The sequence below is a fragment of the Phascolarctos cinereus genome, unplaced genomic scaffold (genome assembly GCF_003287225.1).
Source record: "Phascolarctos cinereus isolate Bilbo 61053 unplaced genomic scaffold, phaCin_HiC Scaffold_726;HRSCAF=1367, whole genome shotgun sequence".
NCBI lineage: Eukaryota > Metazoa > Chordata > Mammalia > Diprotodontia > Phascolarctidae > Phascolarctos > Phascolarctos cinereus.
In genome coordinates this window covers 4,198,418-4,216,442 of record NW_027556098.1, presented here as the reverse complement: position 1 = coordinate 4,216,442, position 18,025 = coordinate 4,198,418, and the positions used below count along the sequence as shown (strand labels likewise).

Sequence of the window (18,025 nt, the reverse complement as noted above, 5' to 3'; positions counted from 1 at the left end):
CTTATAGTACAGAGAGACATCTATTAGTAAGACTCAAGTTTCTATCATACATATGATAATTACATTTTAAGTTATGGTTAATTATATATGCAACTAATATTTAAAAATATTAATAATTCTTAGAGCAAAGGAATCATATTTAGACACCATATCTATACTTTTCCAATATGAAAGAGGCTGGAAAGGACTTTGAGGTCATTTAATTCTGCTCCTTATTTATAAGTAGGCGTATATACACATAAGCCAAAAGGCCTATTCTAAGGTTTTCATTATTAAAAATCCACAAGTTCTTAATCGAACTCGTATATCATTTACATCTATGTTTTCACATCCTGGGTTTTCTAAAAATAATGAACAGGAAGACAACTTGTTTTTTGAAGATTGTTAAATCAGCCTTCAGTTGAATAACGAAAATTCTTTCATTTTTATCATATTTTTAATTCTTAAATTTTTTTTTGTTTTTTTCAATTTCCTTATGTACTTTTTTAAAATGCAGAAATTAAGAGAGGTGTGGATTGAACTGGTGTTTATATATAACAAAAGAGTTTATGCCAAGTTGAGAATGGATTTGGTTTGTTGTACTCCCAAAAAGTATGAAGGAAAAGCTAATGCTAACTAACAAATCTAACTCAGTGACCCTTAGTCTTGACAAAACTGAATATCAAGGAAGAGATAAAATCTTATACTACCTTTTCAATGGTACTCATATAATATCTAACATTAATATAACACTTTTACAATTAGTATTTCATTTGAGCCTCACAACAACCCTGGTAGGTAGGTGCTAATGTTATCTCTATTTTACCAATGAGGAAAAATGAGGCAAAAACGAGGTGAAGAGACATACCCAAGGGTTACACAGCTGGTAAATGTCTGAGGCCACATCTGAACTCGGGTCTTTCTGATTCCAAGCCCTGTGCTCTACCCACTGTGTCACCTAACACTGCAACAACATCTGCCTAAGTTGTTGTGGAACCATCAGTTTTTATTCTTGGTACTGTCTTCAGTTCTGTACTTGATAACAAGAAATTATAATGTATGTGTTATATACAAAATCGGATAAGTCTCAAAGGAAAAAAAATTCCAGAACTAAGGAACATATAAAAAAGAAATACCCTTAATCAATAAGTTATTATGACTTATTTGACAATGTGTGGCTAATGTATATTTTAATTTGTATTATTATATTGCAGTTTAATTTGTTTTTTAATTCAATGTGTGATTATATTTTTAGACAAAATACAAAATAGCTCTGGAAAAAATGTCTGAATGTCTTTGCAATTTTGCTTTATTTAATGCTAGGTTTGGGGGGGGTTGGGGGGGTAGGGGTGGTGAAGTTATCACAGTAGGAAGGTAAGCCTCTGTTTTCAAGGGCTATGCCAACTAAATACAAGATATGGTGGTTCCTATAACCTGGAAAGTTTGAGTATTGGATTCTGTGTCTGCTGTCTAATAAGCAACAAATTCTAAGAGGCCTGGCACCTAAAACATTTAGTCTTGATGATAAATAGATAACCATGCTCTAAGTCAGTGAATTTGTGAATCTACATAATACAGTGAGAAAATTCTCACACTGATAAAATACAGGAACTTTAGAAGAAAAACTGATTTTTACCTAAATATTGGATTAAGATTCAATTAAACCTTTCTCCCCCTTTCAAACAAAACATTTTTGAGCAATCTGAGAATAATCACTATATTCTGGGTCTTCCTGGGACTTTGGGTGAGATTAAGACCAACTAGGTAATTTGCCAGAAAATTTAGTTAGTTTGGAAAATAAAGTCTTTCATATTTTTCTAGTCCCAAGGAACCAATTAGGCATTAGTCCTACCATCCTCCCTCCCATTTAGGAAACCATAAGAATGAACTGCATATTTTTTGGTTATTTTCTAATATAGTAAAATGTCACTATATAGACCTAGTGGAAGAGAAGCCAATTTAATGTAGTAAAAATAATTCTAAATGAGAGAATTTTTAAAAAAAAAAAAGGTTCTACTAATTTCAAGTAGCTCAAAGAAGGACAATCAAGTACTTCTTTTCTTCAATTAGCTAAGTACAAAGAGCTGTGACTGGCAGTTCAGAGGCTTAGATTAGCATGCTACTATGTTAATTATTTCGTGTCTGGTATTAGTTTGTTGCTGGGCATCGTTTCAGCCTTGTCTGAGTCTTCATGACCTCATTGGGTTTTCTTGGCAGACACTGGAGTGGTTTACCATTTCCCTCTCCAGCTCATTTTACAGATGAGGAAACTGAGGCAAACAGAGCTAAGTAAGACTCAGGAGTCTTCCTGACTGCAGGCCCAGCACTCTATCCACCTGTGCCACCTGGCTGCCCTAAGGTATTAATATTTTTATATAAATAAATGTCAGGTGAAGGAATGGAGTGGATAGAAAGCAAGAGTCCAGAAGACCTGGGCTGGAGTCCTGCCTCTGACACACACTGGCTATGTAACCCTGGGCAAGTCACAACCCTCTCTCAATGGCCTAGTCAACTCCCAACAGGCACAGAGAAAGTGCTGATTGGTAGAAAGTTTCCTCATCTTATACCAATGAAATCACACATTCAAGTCCCTATGTAAATTAATGGCTAATTTTTAAACTCTTGAAAACAGTTCTCAATAAGTATTTTAAATAGTCTCCAAAGTAATCACATTAATAATTTGTACCATGAAAGGTTTTACTCAGCAAATGTAGTGCAGTCTAACCTGAATTACCAGATTCCAAATTAGGTGAATCCAAATGAACAAGATTTTATTGTATTAAAAGGGAATGACTATATGTTACGTAGAAAATTCCCAGGAAATAGTGGGAATGTAAATAGAACATAGAAAGAGAAGGAAATATGCAACCTGCTTGTTCTCACTCATGTGGGTCTGGACAAGCCCACTCTGGGCCTCAGTTTTTCTTATCTGTAAAAGGCAGGGGGCTGGACTAGCCGGCCTCTAGCACTCTTCTCCTGGCTCCATTCCATGCTGTGCTCACTCCAAAATCTAATAAATTTACCAGTTCCCAAACTAGGCCTTTGTCCATCTACATGGTTCCATGGCCAAAAAGACCTGGGAAAAAGTCGGTTTTAGGGGAAGCTTTGTTTAGTGTGGGATCAGTTATGTTAATCCCGTCAGTGTGAAGGGGAACAAACTGGAGCTAGAGGAGTTAGCCAAGAAAAAGGCGATTTCAATCTCAATTGCAATAATCCCCCTCCACCAATCTTTTTTTCTCTTACAAATAGCTCTTCTACACTCATCAGAAGGATTGTTAAATTAGTACCAAGAGAGAGAAAGTGCTTACTTTCAGTACACATATGGATTGTAGAACTTATAGATTATAAACTGTAAATCACCATTTCAAGATTATTATGGGAAAAACTGCAATTCTAAGATATTTAGATAACTAAGAAAATAAAAACAGCAATTCTGCAACACTCTTTATATAAGGTATCTAATTATCTCTTAAAATTTTTGTTATTAATATCTGTAAAAATAAGTAAGTGAAAAAGGGCAAGTGAAGAGTAAATAAAGATGGCATGTAAGTTTTACTCTCATCCCTAAATGCTTAAAGAAGCAGATAATTCTGACATGTAAAGTTTACAGTCTCCACCATGACAATAAAAACAAGAAGAAACAAAAAAAAAACAACAAACCTATGACTAAGACACTTGAAACGTTACCAAATAAAATTCAAATGCCATAAATATTCAAATAAATAACTAAACTATTCTAACAAAGCCATGAAACAGAAATTAAAGAGCTACAGAACATTAAGACTGTAAGTAACCATAAGAAGAATTCAGTCCAACTTTTAACCCAAAGCAGGAAATCCTTTAACAAGGCATACAAGCATTCCATCTCTGATTTTAATACTATGACAAGTAGCTTATTACTTACTGAAGGAGCTTATTTATTGTTGAACAGCACTTTAAGAAAGTCCAAAGGTACATAGATTTAAATCTGGAAGTAGGGATTAGTAGCTCATCTAGTTCAACTACTACATTTTACAGGTGAAGAAATTAAAGCCCAGAGAAGTTTACTAACCAGCCCAAGATAACAGGGATGTGTGTAAGGTCACAAAGGTTATAAGTAGCAAAATTAATTTAAACCTAGCTTGTGAATCCAAATCCAGTGTTGTCTCCCTAGGGGAGAGTAGGTCTGGTCTCCTTTCAATAGGGGGGAGTCTATTCCCACAATACTTCTTCCCAAATATACTTTAGCCCTGTATTGGTAGTCAGCATGGTACAGAGGAAAATTTGCTAGATTTGAGGTCAGAAGACATATGTTTAGATCCTGGCTCTACTACTTAGTACCTGTATGATCTTGGATAAACTACTTAATTTCTCTAGGTCTCAGTTTCCTCATATGTAAAAGTAAACTAGATAGCTGACGTCCCTTCTAGCTCTCAATCAATATCTACCTCATATCTTGGCCCTATGTGCCTTTAAAGTTTTATAAGTCTATTTAATCCCTCAAAGACTCAGCTCACCCTTTTTTATGCCTTACACCTAACAGCAGGATCAGGCAGTCAAAAAATGGCAAGTGCCTACTTGGGCCAGCAGGCACTGGGGTAAGCATTAGTGAGACAAAGAAACACAAAAACAAGCAAAAAAACAACTCCCAGTTCCTACACTCAAGGAGCTCAAAGTCTAATGGGGGAGACAACATGCAAACAGCTATTAACAAACAATATCTAAGATAAATAGGAAATAACTAACAGAGAGACAGCATTAGAATTAAGGGGATTAGGAAAGGCTTCCTATAGAAGGAGGGATTTTAAATGGGACTTGAAAGCAGCCAGAAGTCAGGAGGCAGAGCATTTTAGACGTGACTGTGGTTAGCCAGTGCAAACTCTGAGGTAGGAGATGGGGCATCCAAGGAACAATAAAGAGCCCCATGTCACTGGACTGTTACATGGGGGGGGGGTCAGGGGGAGGTGGGGTGTGTGTGTGTGTGTGTGTGTGTGTGAGAGAGAGAAAGAGAGAGAGAGAGAGAGAGAGAGAGAGAGAGAGAGAGAGAGAGAGAGAGACAGACAGACAGACAGACAGACAGACAAGAGAGGAGAGAGAAGAGAGCAGCTGAGACTGGAAAGGTGTGTGTAAGGGGGGAATGTTCTGAAGGACTTTGAATGCCATAGGAATTTTCATTTGATCCTAGAAGTGATGAGGAACAACTGGGATTATACTGAGTAGGGGGATGACATGATCATCCAAGGGAATTTATTTCAGGTTGCTGAAGTATGTGTAAGGAAACAGGAAAAAAACAATATAGAAGAAAGCAAATACAAATACAAAAGAAAACAGTAATGCTTATTTAGAGGCCTAAAAATCAGAAACTAAAATACTTAAGATTATCTGGTTTCTTTTATTTTTTTATTTTCTCTTGATTTAATTTTATTCAGGGATCACTTTGTGGAAATCTTTCAGAATTAAATTAGAACTATATTAAACTCATAAAACATTATGGAGAGAACATAGAAACCTCTTTAGAGGTTCCAAAAAGACTATGAGAAACCTGGTCTTAACTGCTACGGGATATGAAAGTAAAGTAGAAAACAAGAGTAATAGTCTTCGTGGTATAAAAAACTTAGAAACTTCATTCATCTCTCTAGAGCAGTGACTCCCAAATAAAGAATTGTATGATTTTATAAAACAGATAATTTGATTTGGAAAAGGCCTCAGCAGTCAGCAAATCTGAAGTATGAATCCCTTTACAACATCCGGGACAAGTGTAGTTTCACTGCATTCTTTTCAACAAGTCACTTCTCTCTGGACTTCAATGTCTTCATCTGCCATATAAAGGGGCTGGACTACTTAAGGTCACTTCTAAACTTACAACCAAACAACAAAACTTAAAAGCGCTTCTGTAACATCTGCTTGCAACAAGAATAATCCACTGAATTGGTTTAAAAGAACCAAAACAATATTAAACTCTTTTTGTGCCAGTGGTGTGAAAAAGCAGCATGCTATAATGGAAAGGTCACTGGATCGGTAATTTAAGGACCTCCATTCATAGCCCCAGGAGCGCAGCTACTTATTACCTTTGATATCTTGGTTAATGAGGGGTTGGGCCAGTTGATTACTAAGGTTCTTTTCAAGCTCTAAATTGTATTTTCCTATTACTATCCTAATCATCCAGCCTCTATTTGAACAAGTTTAGAATAAGGGAATTTGTTATCATCTCCCAAGAGAGCCAATTCTACTTTGGAATAGCTATAATCATCAGGAAGTTTTTCTTTATTTTGGGCCAAAATCTATCTTTTTATAACAATCACTCATTGGTTCTACTCCAGCCTCCTAGAACTAATAAGAATAAGTTTCACCTCTCTTCTATATGGTAACCTTTGAAATATTTGAAGACAATAATATGTCAGCAAAGCCTTCTCTTTTACAGACTCGACAGTCTTCTTTCTACAGACTCTCATGTGGAATGGTTTTGTAGTCACTTCAACATGCATCCTCTGAGGCATATGGGATTGAATCCCAGTGACTTAGAAAACATAGGTTTTAACCCTGCCTCTGACACTGGCTGTGTGACCATGGCCAAGTAATTTAATCTCTTGGGGCACATATTATCACATCTCTAAACTGGAGATAATCCCTATAGAATATATCATGCCGATATGTTTTGAAGATTACGTGTACAAAAACCATTTTGTAAACTTTAAAGTACTACATAAATGTCTAGTGTTTTAATGTCCTTTAGCAAATACAAGAAAGACAACTTCCACCTTGTCTTTATTAAAATATAGAACCCAGAACTGTATACAATATTCCAGGTTTGGTCTAGTCAGGGCAGAGTAAAATAGGGCTATAAACTCATTGCTATTAATAATAATTAGCATTTATATAGCACTTTAAGGTTTGCAAAGCATTTTACAAATATCTCACTTTAACCTCACTTCAACTCTGGGGGATAGGTGATATCATCACCCCCATTTTACAGATAAGGAATACAGAGGTTAAATGACTTGTTCAGGGTCATATAGCTAGAACTCAGGTCTTCCTGACTCCAGGTTCAGCACTCTATACACTGAATCACCTAGATTCTATGTTCTATTCACTATATTATTATTTCAGCCTATAATTACTCCAGCTTTTTTTGGTTGCCATGTCACACAACTGACTTGTTCTTAGATTTCAATTTGTTAAAATTCCAATTCTTTTTTATCTTAAATGGCTTTTTAGCCATACGTGCTCCATCCTGTACTTGAACAGACAACTACTTTCATAAAATATTATTTTATTACTTTTAGCTCATTATTCTAGGCCACTAAAGTCTTTTTTGATAATGATTCTGTCATCCAACATTTTTAGCCATTCCTCTAGGTTTCCTCTTATTCCCCGAATGAGAAACATGTTAAATATTTATCCAATGAAGCAATGATATCAATCAGCAATGATAAAAAATATTGATTAAAAAGGATGAATGACAGGTCCCTGATATGAATAACTTCTACTCTATAAAGGCCTCTTTCCAGGTTGACAATACTCCATTATCACTCTTTGGATCCGTTTTTGAATTCACCTAGCATTCAACTTGCATATCTCTCCATCTTTTCCCAGAAGGCTATCATGATACTCTCTGAATTATATGTTAATGCTTTCTATGGCATGGTACTGCTATACTCATTTGCTGTGTCTCTAACAGACATACACACACACACATACACACAGATAAACTCTATAAGTTGTCTATCCAACTGTATAGCATAGCATAGCCTAGACAAAAAGCATTCTTCATCTACTTGCCCAATTAGAAGCAGAGTTACAGTTAGAACTCAGGTATTCTGACTCAAAAATCAACACACTTTGTTTTCAAACCCTGCTCAAAAACTTTTTACAAAGTACTAAAGAGTATACAGGGCAACTGATCTTACCTTTAATTTCAAAAAAGGAAAAAGTATTAATGAAAGAAATTCAACTAGACTTAAAAGTTAACTTTAGGTATATCATAGGGTAAGGTTTTATGTAACATTTCACCTTATTTTCTATTTGTATCCTAAAGAGAACACACTCCTCTATAATATAATAAACTGCACTTAGTTATAAAAGCATTTTTGTAATTATAAATAAAACACTCCAAATAATGTACTAAAAAATCCTAAATAGCTTTGGAAAGCAAACGGATTACACATTAGTCCCTAACAGTCTGTCATCTCTAGAAAAGGTACGTGAAACAAACAAACCAAAAAATGAAGTAATTCTAATGCGGGGGCAGGGAGAACACTGTCACAGTATCACAGTTTCCTGAGCTTAGTTTAGTCTGTTCTTAAACAACTACCAAAAGAAATGGAGCTAATAAGAGGACATTTCTTAAATATACCTCTAGATGTATAATAAGCAAATATACAAAGATTAAGAAAACTAAATGCGATGATTAAAGCATTTTCTTATTAAACTATGCTGATTTTTCTGCTTAGGTATAATATGCCTTTCATATGTCTTTTTATTTAAAATGGAATTATAAGTTACTAAAATTTTAAACATTATTTAGCAAATTTCTGAATAGCCATGCTCAAAATGAACCATGATAGCTTTTATTAGGGATATACTTTTAGGGGCAGCTAGGTGGGGCAGTGGATAGAGCAGTAGCCTTGGATTCAGGAGGACCTGAGTTCAAATTCAGTCTCAGACACATAACACTAGCTGTGTGACTCTGGGCAAGTCACTTAACCCCTTGCCTAGCCCCTCAAAAAAATATTAAATTAGATTAAAAAATAAAAGGAATATACTTTTGGTCTTCTGTACATTCTTTGTGAGGCATATTCACTTTTGCCACTGTAGTACAAATTTCATGGCAGCTATAGTTAACTACTATATAATGGTTACAATTTTGTTATCTAATACCTTCTTGATTTACTTTCTTTCCTCTTCCCCCTACCCTGATCAATGTTTCTTTAACAGCTACTACTTCCAAGTACTGCATCTACTTTCCCTCTGAGCTTCAATCAAAAGGCTCTGCCCTTTTCTCAACTTTGAATTTTCCCTTTAGCGCTTATTCTTTTTCATTCCCCAAAATGCAGCTAGTTTGTGGCTGCTGCTGTATGACCCTAGCTACAAATCAGGAAAGATGAAATGACTATAGACTAAAAGTCTAAGTCACAGATTAAAAACAAATGATGCAGGTATTTTTTGCGGTGGCTGCTGTTTTATTGAGTGTAGAAGTCATTTTTTTTTTCCCATAAGAAATTACAAATCATGAAAAGGACAGTTTCAGAGCAAACTGGGAAAATCTCTATGAACTAATGCAGAGTAAAATGAGTAGAAATAGAATAATTTATACAGTGACAACAATGTTATAAAGAAAAACAACTCTGAAAGGCTTTAACAAATTTTGATCACAAAAAGATCAAAAATGAAGCATACTACATCCTGTCAGTGGCATGTTAGACTTACAACATAGAACCGGATACACTTTTTGGCCAATGCAGTCATTTTTTTTTTTACTATGCATATTTGTTATGAGGTGGTTTTTTCTTTTTCTTTTTTATCATTCAAATGGAAGGGAAGTAAGTGGGAGAGAATAACCTTTCTTAACTGTAGTTTCCACATATGTGCAAGGGGGACACTACTACTTCATCTGGTTTAAATATCTTTCTTTGTTGTAAGGAAAATGCTTTGTTAATGTGAGATAAACATTAAAGCCAACTATATCAGATATCTGCATGAAAACATTTTCAACTGTCAGCTGAAGTTACTGTTATGCAATTGAAACTTACATAACTATCTTTAAAAGTATTCTGCAATTTATATTGCCAATCCAAATTATTATTTTAATATGGAAAATTTATACAGAAAACCACAATAAAATAAACATGGTATAAAAATAGGTCATGAAATATTAAATATATTTAGGAAATTACCAAATTACTATTAAAAACATTTTCTCTCCAAAGAGTCTTACCTTTGCTTTTTGAAGTACTGCTATATTTTCCCTAATAATCATCCTCTCTACAAATATGTTGATATATTATAGATGCAAATATAATCTATTCTATCATGCAGCACACAGTGTTAAAATAAATCACTTAGGCCTCCATCTCCTAAAAGTAATATATTAACAACTACATACTCAAATATAATTATTTATAAATAGGTCATCTTGAAGAAGATGCAACAAACTCCCAGGTTTAATGCTTACTTTCTTTATTTTCCACAAACCACTTTCATAAGAAACAGTATCAATAGCAAAGCTCAAAAGGGGAATTAAAATAAAAAAAACAAACCCCAAACTTCAAATTGATGCTGTTAGTATGAAAAGGAAAGGGTTAAAACATACCCCAAAGCACTCTTTAAATACCATCATGCAAATACTGCACAGGGTTTAAGCCCATCACCCATACTAATATTATTGCTTTGCCTTCACTTTATCAAGCAAGGACTTGAATTCATTTCACGTGCAACAATCTTTGCATAGCACCTCATTTTATCCATGCCACCAAAATGGTAAATTTAGTAATTACCAATAATTAGGGTGGGGGTGAAGGGAAACTAAAGCCTTATATTGTTCTTAATCATAAGGTATCGTCACACAAACCTCCCCAGTCTTCATTCTGGTTCTACAAAATTAAGCAGTAGAGAAAAACGGTTAAGTACCTGACTGAAAAATACGTGTATTTTTGTGTTTTTGTCACTATTGATAAGGTAGGAAAATTCTAGTGTTTTACCCACCTTCCCTCTACCCCATCATGTTTCCACCTTCAAATCTAATTTTAAATAAGGTATTTTAATATTGGTGGTGACATGAAAGAAGATTTATTATACTGGCTATGTAATATATTTTTAGAAGGAATATATTTAAAGTATAACAACAGAATACCAATTAAACATTCCTAATGTTACATTTCTTTACTTTATATTACTTTTAATAAGGTTAATAAAGTTTAATACCAATGGTATATTAATAAATCATTTTCTATATATCCAACAATTAAATATTAAAACTTTAATTATTTGGACCAATTTCTAGGCCTCGCCCCAACTGACATTGTCTGGTTATACAGCTACATGCCAGAACGACAAAATATATAGTCCAGTTTGGAAGTAAATACATTGATCTTTTAACTTTTATTTCAATCAAAATACTATTTATTTGGATCTGTATAAAAATAAATGCACCAGACACACTAGTCATGATAGATGCTATCAGGAAAAAATCATTGTTTAAAACACATTTGTCCTACTCCTGACTTATTGCACATCAGAAGAGAAAATCTATTTCACCCATTCATTAACTGCCCTATACAAACTGATAGCTATTAATTATTTGAAAAAGAAAATCTTTAACTTTTCAAGTTTTTCAAATTTATCTATAGAGATAAAAAGACTGGCTTCAGATAAAAAAAAAAGATACCAAAAAAAAGAAAAAAAATCTTGCTAATGGGCACCTCAAAACCAATGTCTATTTTAAAATGTTATATCTCAAAGTATGTCAAAATGCTATTAAATCAATACAAATACCTAATCAAATTGAAAAATGATAGGTAAAAGACTACATCTTACCTTAACTTTTACATCATTGTGAAACTTTTTTGGAGTTTTATGCAATTATGATAGACTTCTGAGACCAATTTTAAGGCAGACTCTAAGAGATCTATTCCCCAAACTATGAGTTGGGAGGTACTAAAGATGATATAGGTATAGGAAACAACTATATCTAACAAGAATTCTATTTAGAATATATTTTTTAAATTGTTAAAGGTTTTTTTTTCATATTAAAAACTTGGACTAACATACCAAGTAAATACCAGGACAACACACTTAAAAGAAAACAAGATAACAACACTGTGTATGTCAAGGTATTCAGAATAAAGCTACTACTGTATTTTCTTCCTATGAAAAAAGTAATATGCCTGTTAATTATCAAGTTATCTCCTAATGATTTGGGGGGCTGGGGACATTTTGGTAAAACAACCTGAGAAACATGCCAAAGATACTTTCCATTAAGAAAGTATGGTGGGGGTCTATAACAGCATAAATAATTTCTGAATAAGCAACCACATTAATAAGAGAATTTAATTTAGCAGTGTACAAGATGATTTTCAGCATAGGCTGAAAATTATTTAATCCTATTAAAGATCCAGTAGCTACATGAATAAAAATATTTTATCTACACAGAACTGTTGTTACATTACAGTTTCTGCATGACTCTAGACGAAAACATCTGTGCTTTTAAAGGCACTTATAGATAAATAATAGGTTCTAACCTTCAAATGCCTGTGTAGACAATGAAATTAGAGGTAGGGAACTTACTAGCTTTTTTTTTTCCTTTCCAATTTTGAACTTTAACCTAAGCTTTCCTCACCTAAAGATTAAAAAAAATTCAATTAAAAGAAACCAATTCTAGTTATGATCTATTAAAAAAAGATTTAGCATTACTTAATAACATATTACAGAGTAAGTTTTTAAAAGGTATTATATAAATTTAAAATTTTTGCTTCTTTTGTAATACCTTCCTTTGAGGTTAAAACAAATGAACAAACAAACAAAAAAAAACCACATGCAACCCTGAAGGAAAGGTTAGTGTACTAAGCATTCTATTTCTAGAACAATTTGTAATTAAAAAGTGAACCTAAATGATTGAAAAATTATTTTAAATAAATAATTTCAGGATCTGTAAATAAGGAAACAGATGTTCACAGAATCATTCATAGATGAGGTCATAAAAATACCTACTAAGTAGAAAGAATTCAGTTTTACTTTGAGACAACAAAGGAATGATGGAAAACTGGAAAAACAGTTCTAATCATATACATTTTGATATATTTCAATCATAGGAAATAAAAGAGTGAAAAAGAAAGCACATAAAAGATTACAAGGTAATCTTTTGAAAGAACTTAATTCTTCCTTCCTGGTCTTACAGTTGTATACAGCTATGGAACTTCTAAAGGCAAATATTTGGGTTTTGGAAAAAATGATGTGTATGAAAACGTGCTAACCATGAAAATCATTTCACAAATAATGTAAGATTACACTGCATACCACTATAAAAATTTTAATAACAGAACTGTAATTATAAACAACTATGGGCACACTGTAAATTCAATAAAAAAATGTACCATTAAAAGTTTAAAGTTTCTAAAGGGGCCAAATTCCACTGCTTCATAATATCTGATATAAGAGTAGAAAATAAGTTGTTTGACTTTTGCAGAAAATGTTAGCAATGTTCATATAACAGCTGATTAATCTCTGGGTGATATTTTAAAATTTCACGATAACTTAATTAGTAACTGATGTAGGGAGATTATGAGAAAGAACAATTTCTTTTTTTTCCCAGATGGAGGTCAAAGTTTAGGAAAGCAGAATTGAAACATAAGACATCTTACCTTTCTTTATTCAACTATCATTTCCTTACCTTAAACTGGTCATTATGTACAAGAGAAAATTTTGCAAAAATATAAATATATTGTTGGAGTTTTTTCAACAATAAAAAAAAGTATCTAAAAATAACTAAGTTGACGGGTAAGTTCTTGTAAAAGATACCCTTGCAAATGCTCTGTGTTCTTAACTAATGCATTTGATCTCTCTGGGCTTCAGTTTACCCTGTAAATTTTTATCTGTAAAATGGAGGGCTTGGACTAAATTACCTTTGTGGTCCTTTCCTGTCCTAATTCTCTCATCTTAAGAATAAGGACTCAAAAAACAAGCCACTTCAAAAAGACACTATGACACACCAGGAAAAAAAAGTAGCTATTTAACAGAAAGCAGTTTTTTAAAAAACATTTTCTGTACTTTGCATTATCTTCCAAATCTTTAAAAAAAATACCATGGTTTAAGTTCTCTATAACTACCTAAGTCTTAAATACTACTTAAGTATGTTATAATGCAAAAATTATACTGATGAACTTCAGAAAATGTCATGTGAACCATATTCATCAACTCCTTAAAAAGAGTCTAACTTTTGAACTTCAGAAATCAAACCACAAACACACATGCATCAAAAATGAACTAAAACAAAGAACTGTGGTAAATGAAAAGGGGGTAAGGAAGACAAAGGAATTTAGGTATATTGCTTATTTAATACAACATGGCATTACTAGCAAATTATTAAAATCAACTCCCCCACCATCTTTAGGAATCACAAAAAAGTCTAAGTAGCTTGGATAAAGCAGTTAAAAATAAAATCAAAACCCCTGACTTGGTAACAGAAAACTACAGGGTAATCAGCCTTTGAAAAATTAACATATATAAAGCATGAGGAGAACACCATGTACTAAGTCCCATTTACACTTACATGGGAAGTGAAAATGCAAAACAAATGAAATGCCAGCATGGTACAATTAACTCAAGTTATTGGAAAATAACATTCTTGACAAACAATGGAGAGTTCCAAAACTGAGATTTACATTGGATATTTGGTGATATATAGGCTGATATCTACTGCCTATGGTTCCAAACCTGACAGAGCAACAAGAGTGTGGGAAGCCTGAAGGCTACATGCAGGATCTACACAGTGAGTTATCCACTAAAATGAATGAGTTGATTGTACACATAACACATGTAAAACACACGTATGCCACATGCTAAGCATGCTAAGAATTCCTAAAGCTATTTAGGACAAAAGAGCCTTTTCCAGCAGAGCATACCATGCTTCAGCATTGGGAGAATCACTAGTCACTTACTTACCTCTTGGAGCAGATCTGCCTGTTCAATGGCTTTAAGAACATTTTTCTTGGATGTTTCCTGAACTTCTCCTCCCAAAAGAAATTCATCCAGAATAAAATAAGCTTTCTCAAAATTAAAGATGATATCAAGTTCACACACCTGAAATGTAAAAAAAGTGCATTTTAACACTTAGGCAAGCAAGATTTGTCCCCTTTATTTCTAAAGTCAGGAAAAAATTTATAAACTAAGGACATCAACAATGCCTACTCCCATGACATCAAATTAATCCCAACCTTTCTAAAAAAGGCTATATTGCCAACAAAACAAAACTGATTTTTTACAAGCTCAACTTTCACATTTGTGGCATTGCAATTCCTGTAAAATATTACAGAAAAAAACCTAAATCTACAATCTCCCAAACATGAGTAATGATGATATCTCCCTTCTTCAAAATTGATTTTATCTAACATTATCCCTAAGCAGTAAATTATAAACACTAACAAAAATCTAAATTCCATAATTAATTCAAGAATACTAATGTGATTGTTGTTACAATTCCTTTCCATTACATAACTTTAAACCTCATTCTCATAAGTGTACTTTTAAAAGTAAGGCAATCCTGGCAAAGAAGAGGAGGGCTATTAACAAGAAAAATATTTTTTCCTTTCTGCTATGGAATATGACGTCTAGGCTTGTCCCATTTTGTGGTATTTATAAACAGCCTGACATTATAACAAAGGTCTATGAGTATACTCTACATGTCATTTATTAAGGACTATTAAGGACTAGGAGAATTTTTTTTTCCCATTAGAAACTTTGCTGTCTTAGGGCAAGGCAATGGAAAACCGCTGCTCATTTGGCAGTACTTGTTCCCAAAATGCTGTGGTAATAACTTGGTCACCATTAACTATAGGTAACTATACCTTCATCAGTCATCTAACTTTGTATCTCCCTCTTCAAGCATCGCATTTCCTAAGTTTATGCCGCCCACATTTGGTTTTTCTATATTTTCAAAAAACTAAAAATTATTAAAACTATTTTTAGTGCAGATGAAGAGTTCACCTATGGCAACTAGTCAATATGTTGTCTGACTCTTCCCTAGTGCAAGAATTAAAATGCTTGATTAAATTGAAATCACAATGCTCTGGCTAAATTCTTTGACGTTCAATCATACTTCACTACTTTAAAACAGTAAGATGCTTATTCCAAAATACAAGAATGATAACACATATATAAGATTCGAAATATGGCTAGGAATCTTATTTTTGAAAAAAAATTACTACTCACACTGCCAAAATATTTGTCAAGTAGTTCAACATAACGATGAATTATTTCCAGGGTAATTAGTTCATTGTCCTGATCTTCAATAGCACAGCAGAAATACAGGCTAGCATATCTATAACAACATATAAGTACCAAGAGAGTTTCTTCAGACAATATTTTGTTATATGCCATCAATATTCATCATTAAAACAGAACATTTATGAGATTTCTCTTAACTTGTCTTTTTTTTAAGAATTTACTTTTAACTTACTGATTAATGTTATCAATCCAGGATATAAGAATGAGGAAAGTAATCCATGTATAAAATATATTCATCTCAGTTGAAATTTTCAAAGAACCAGGTGTACTTTATTATAGCATGCTTTTTGTTGGTATGAATACCTACTATGTTCCTTGTACCATTTCAAGCATATAGCTAAAAGTAAATCTCATCAGTCTCACTCATGTAAATTACTCAGAATTTGCTGACATAAGCAAATCAAGGCAAGGGAAAGAAAAATATGTTCAATTAAATACAAAAATTCAGTCTGCTTAAAACATTATATAGGGGCTGTCACTAACAGGAAATGAAGAAGGGAAAGCATTTCCAATAGCAGGATGTTTGTAAGAAAAGCCAACAAAAGTTAAAGTATAAGAAGAAGCCAGAAAATGTTCATGAGAAATACAGAACAAATTTGTTTTTTTAAAAATAAAGAATTTAATTCCACATATGACTTGTGAAAGTGGGGGTCAATTTTTATTATAGCAGACACACCTTAGTTGTCACCCAGGTACCTGGGAATTTGTAACTTCTAGATGGAACTTCATTCACAAAGATGGTAAATCCCAATTGCAAAGTGGGTTTTGAAAGGATTCTAAAATGATGGGTTGGTCAAGATACATCTATTATTTGAACAGACCACAACAGTTTAATCAGACCACTTTTCAGCTCCACACTAACAGAATAATAGAATTATTAGAATTCTTAATAGATTCAAAGGTACCTAAACAAAAATTCAGGTATTTCCCATCATTTCCTGGACAGATAAAGAGTTCCCATGGTCTCCTATAGCTGCAGACATCTTGTCTTGCCTGCACATTCTCTTTGTCCCCACTGCTGTAGGTTGGGTTCCAGACCCACCAGGACTATAGAAGTCATTCCTTTATTGAGATGGCATAATGTAGTGATATTCCTATATTCCTCCCCCTTGAATGAGAATTCAAAATTGTAGTGTATCATCCCAATAACAAGAAAGCAAAAATTACTGAGGTCATTAAGGGTCTCAGGTCTGTGTTATAAGCTACATAACTCATCAAATTGCTTCAATTAGAATTAAAATGGCACAAAAAGAAATTAATGTAGACTTAGGCTTGAGGAAAGAAGCAGAGTTAAAAAAAAATAAGAGGAGACTAATGTAAAATCATATTGGTTCAGATATAAATATGGGCAGAGAAATATTTGGAAAATTAATTAAGATTATCTTTAAACTTGCCATGCATGTTATCTAAATCTAAGTAACATACAGAAAGGGCCTCAGCACTTCGATGCTCAAGATTTCATACATAAACATTAATATATGGCATCAGCTGTCTTTAGATATACATATATCCCTGTTTCTCTCTGTATGAAATCATCTAAAAATGATGAAGCCCATCTTGCACATTAGCTGAATTTGGGTAATATATATAATTAATATCACCTGTACATTATATATTCTGTATATTCATATACTTAGCACTCATCACAGTGCCTTGTCTTTACACAGAAGCTAAATAAATTATGACAGGGCAGACCTTGTGATAAATTGGAATGAGCTCTGGATTAGGAATCAGATGACCAGTATTCAAGTGTTAGCTTGGCCACTTACTTTCTGTTGTAACCTTACAGAAACTATTTTATCTCTCTGGGCTACGGTTCCTCATTTGTAAAAGGAGGGTATAGGACTAATTGTCCTCTAAGGTCTGTTCTTTCAATCTTGTGATACTTTTATTTTCACATCTTATAGGAAAGCCCCTGAACCTTTTTGGACCTCAACTTCCTTAAATTTGGGTAATTTCTAAGGCCCCTTTTCAACTCTAAAATCCTATACTCTGGAAGTTCAGTTTTAAAATTTCAGTGATTCAATCCAATTAAATATTTGACTATTAAGTGTCTATGTTCTAGGCTCTG

The 18,025-nt window shown here is 33.3% G+C and overlaps 1 protein-coding gene across 5 annotated transcripts in view; it reads right to left on the bottom strand.

Moving 5' to 3' along the window:
* The window catches only part of AP1S2 (adaptor related protein complex 1 subunit sigma 2), a 35,584-nt gene that overhangs the window by 6,528 nt on the left and 11,031 nt on the right, over window positions 1-18,025 (bottom strand). For 4 of the 5 annotated variants that reach the window (XM_021007391.2, XM_021007390.2, XM_078146092.1 and 1 more), the window contains exons 3-4: window positions 15,880-15,988; window positions 14,614-14,751 (exon numbers count right to left, since the gene is read on the bottom strand). In XM_021007391.2, coding sequence (XP_020863050.1) covers window positions 14,614-14,751; window positions 15,880-15,988 — 247 coding nt within the window. Of the gene's footprint in view, window positions 1-10,451; window positions 10,548-14,613; window positions 14,752-15,879; window positions 15,989-18,025 lie in introns of all 5 variants that reach the window. The other variant, XR_002328374.2, reaches the window with a different exon arrangement.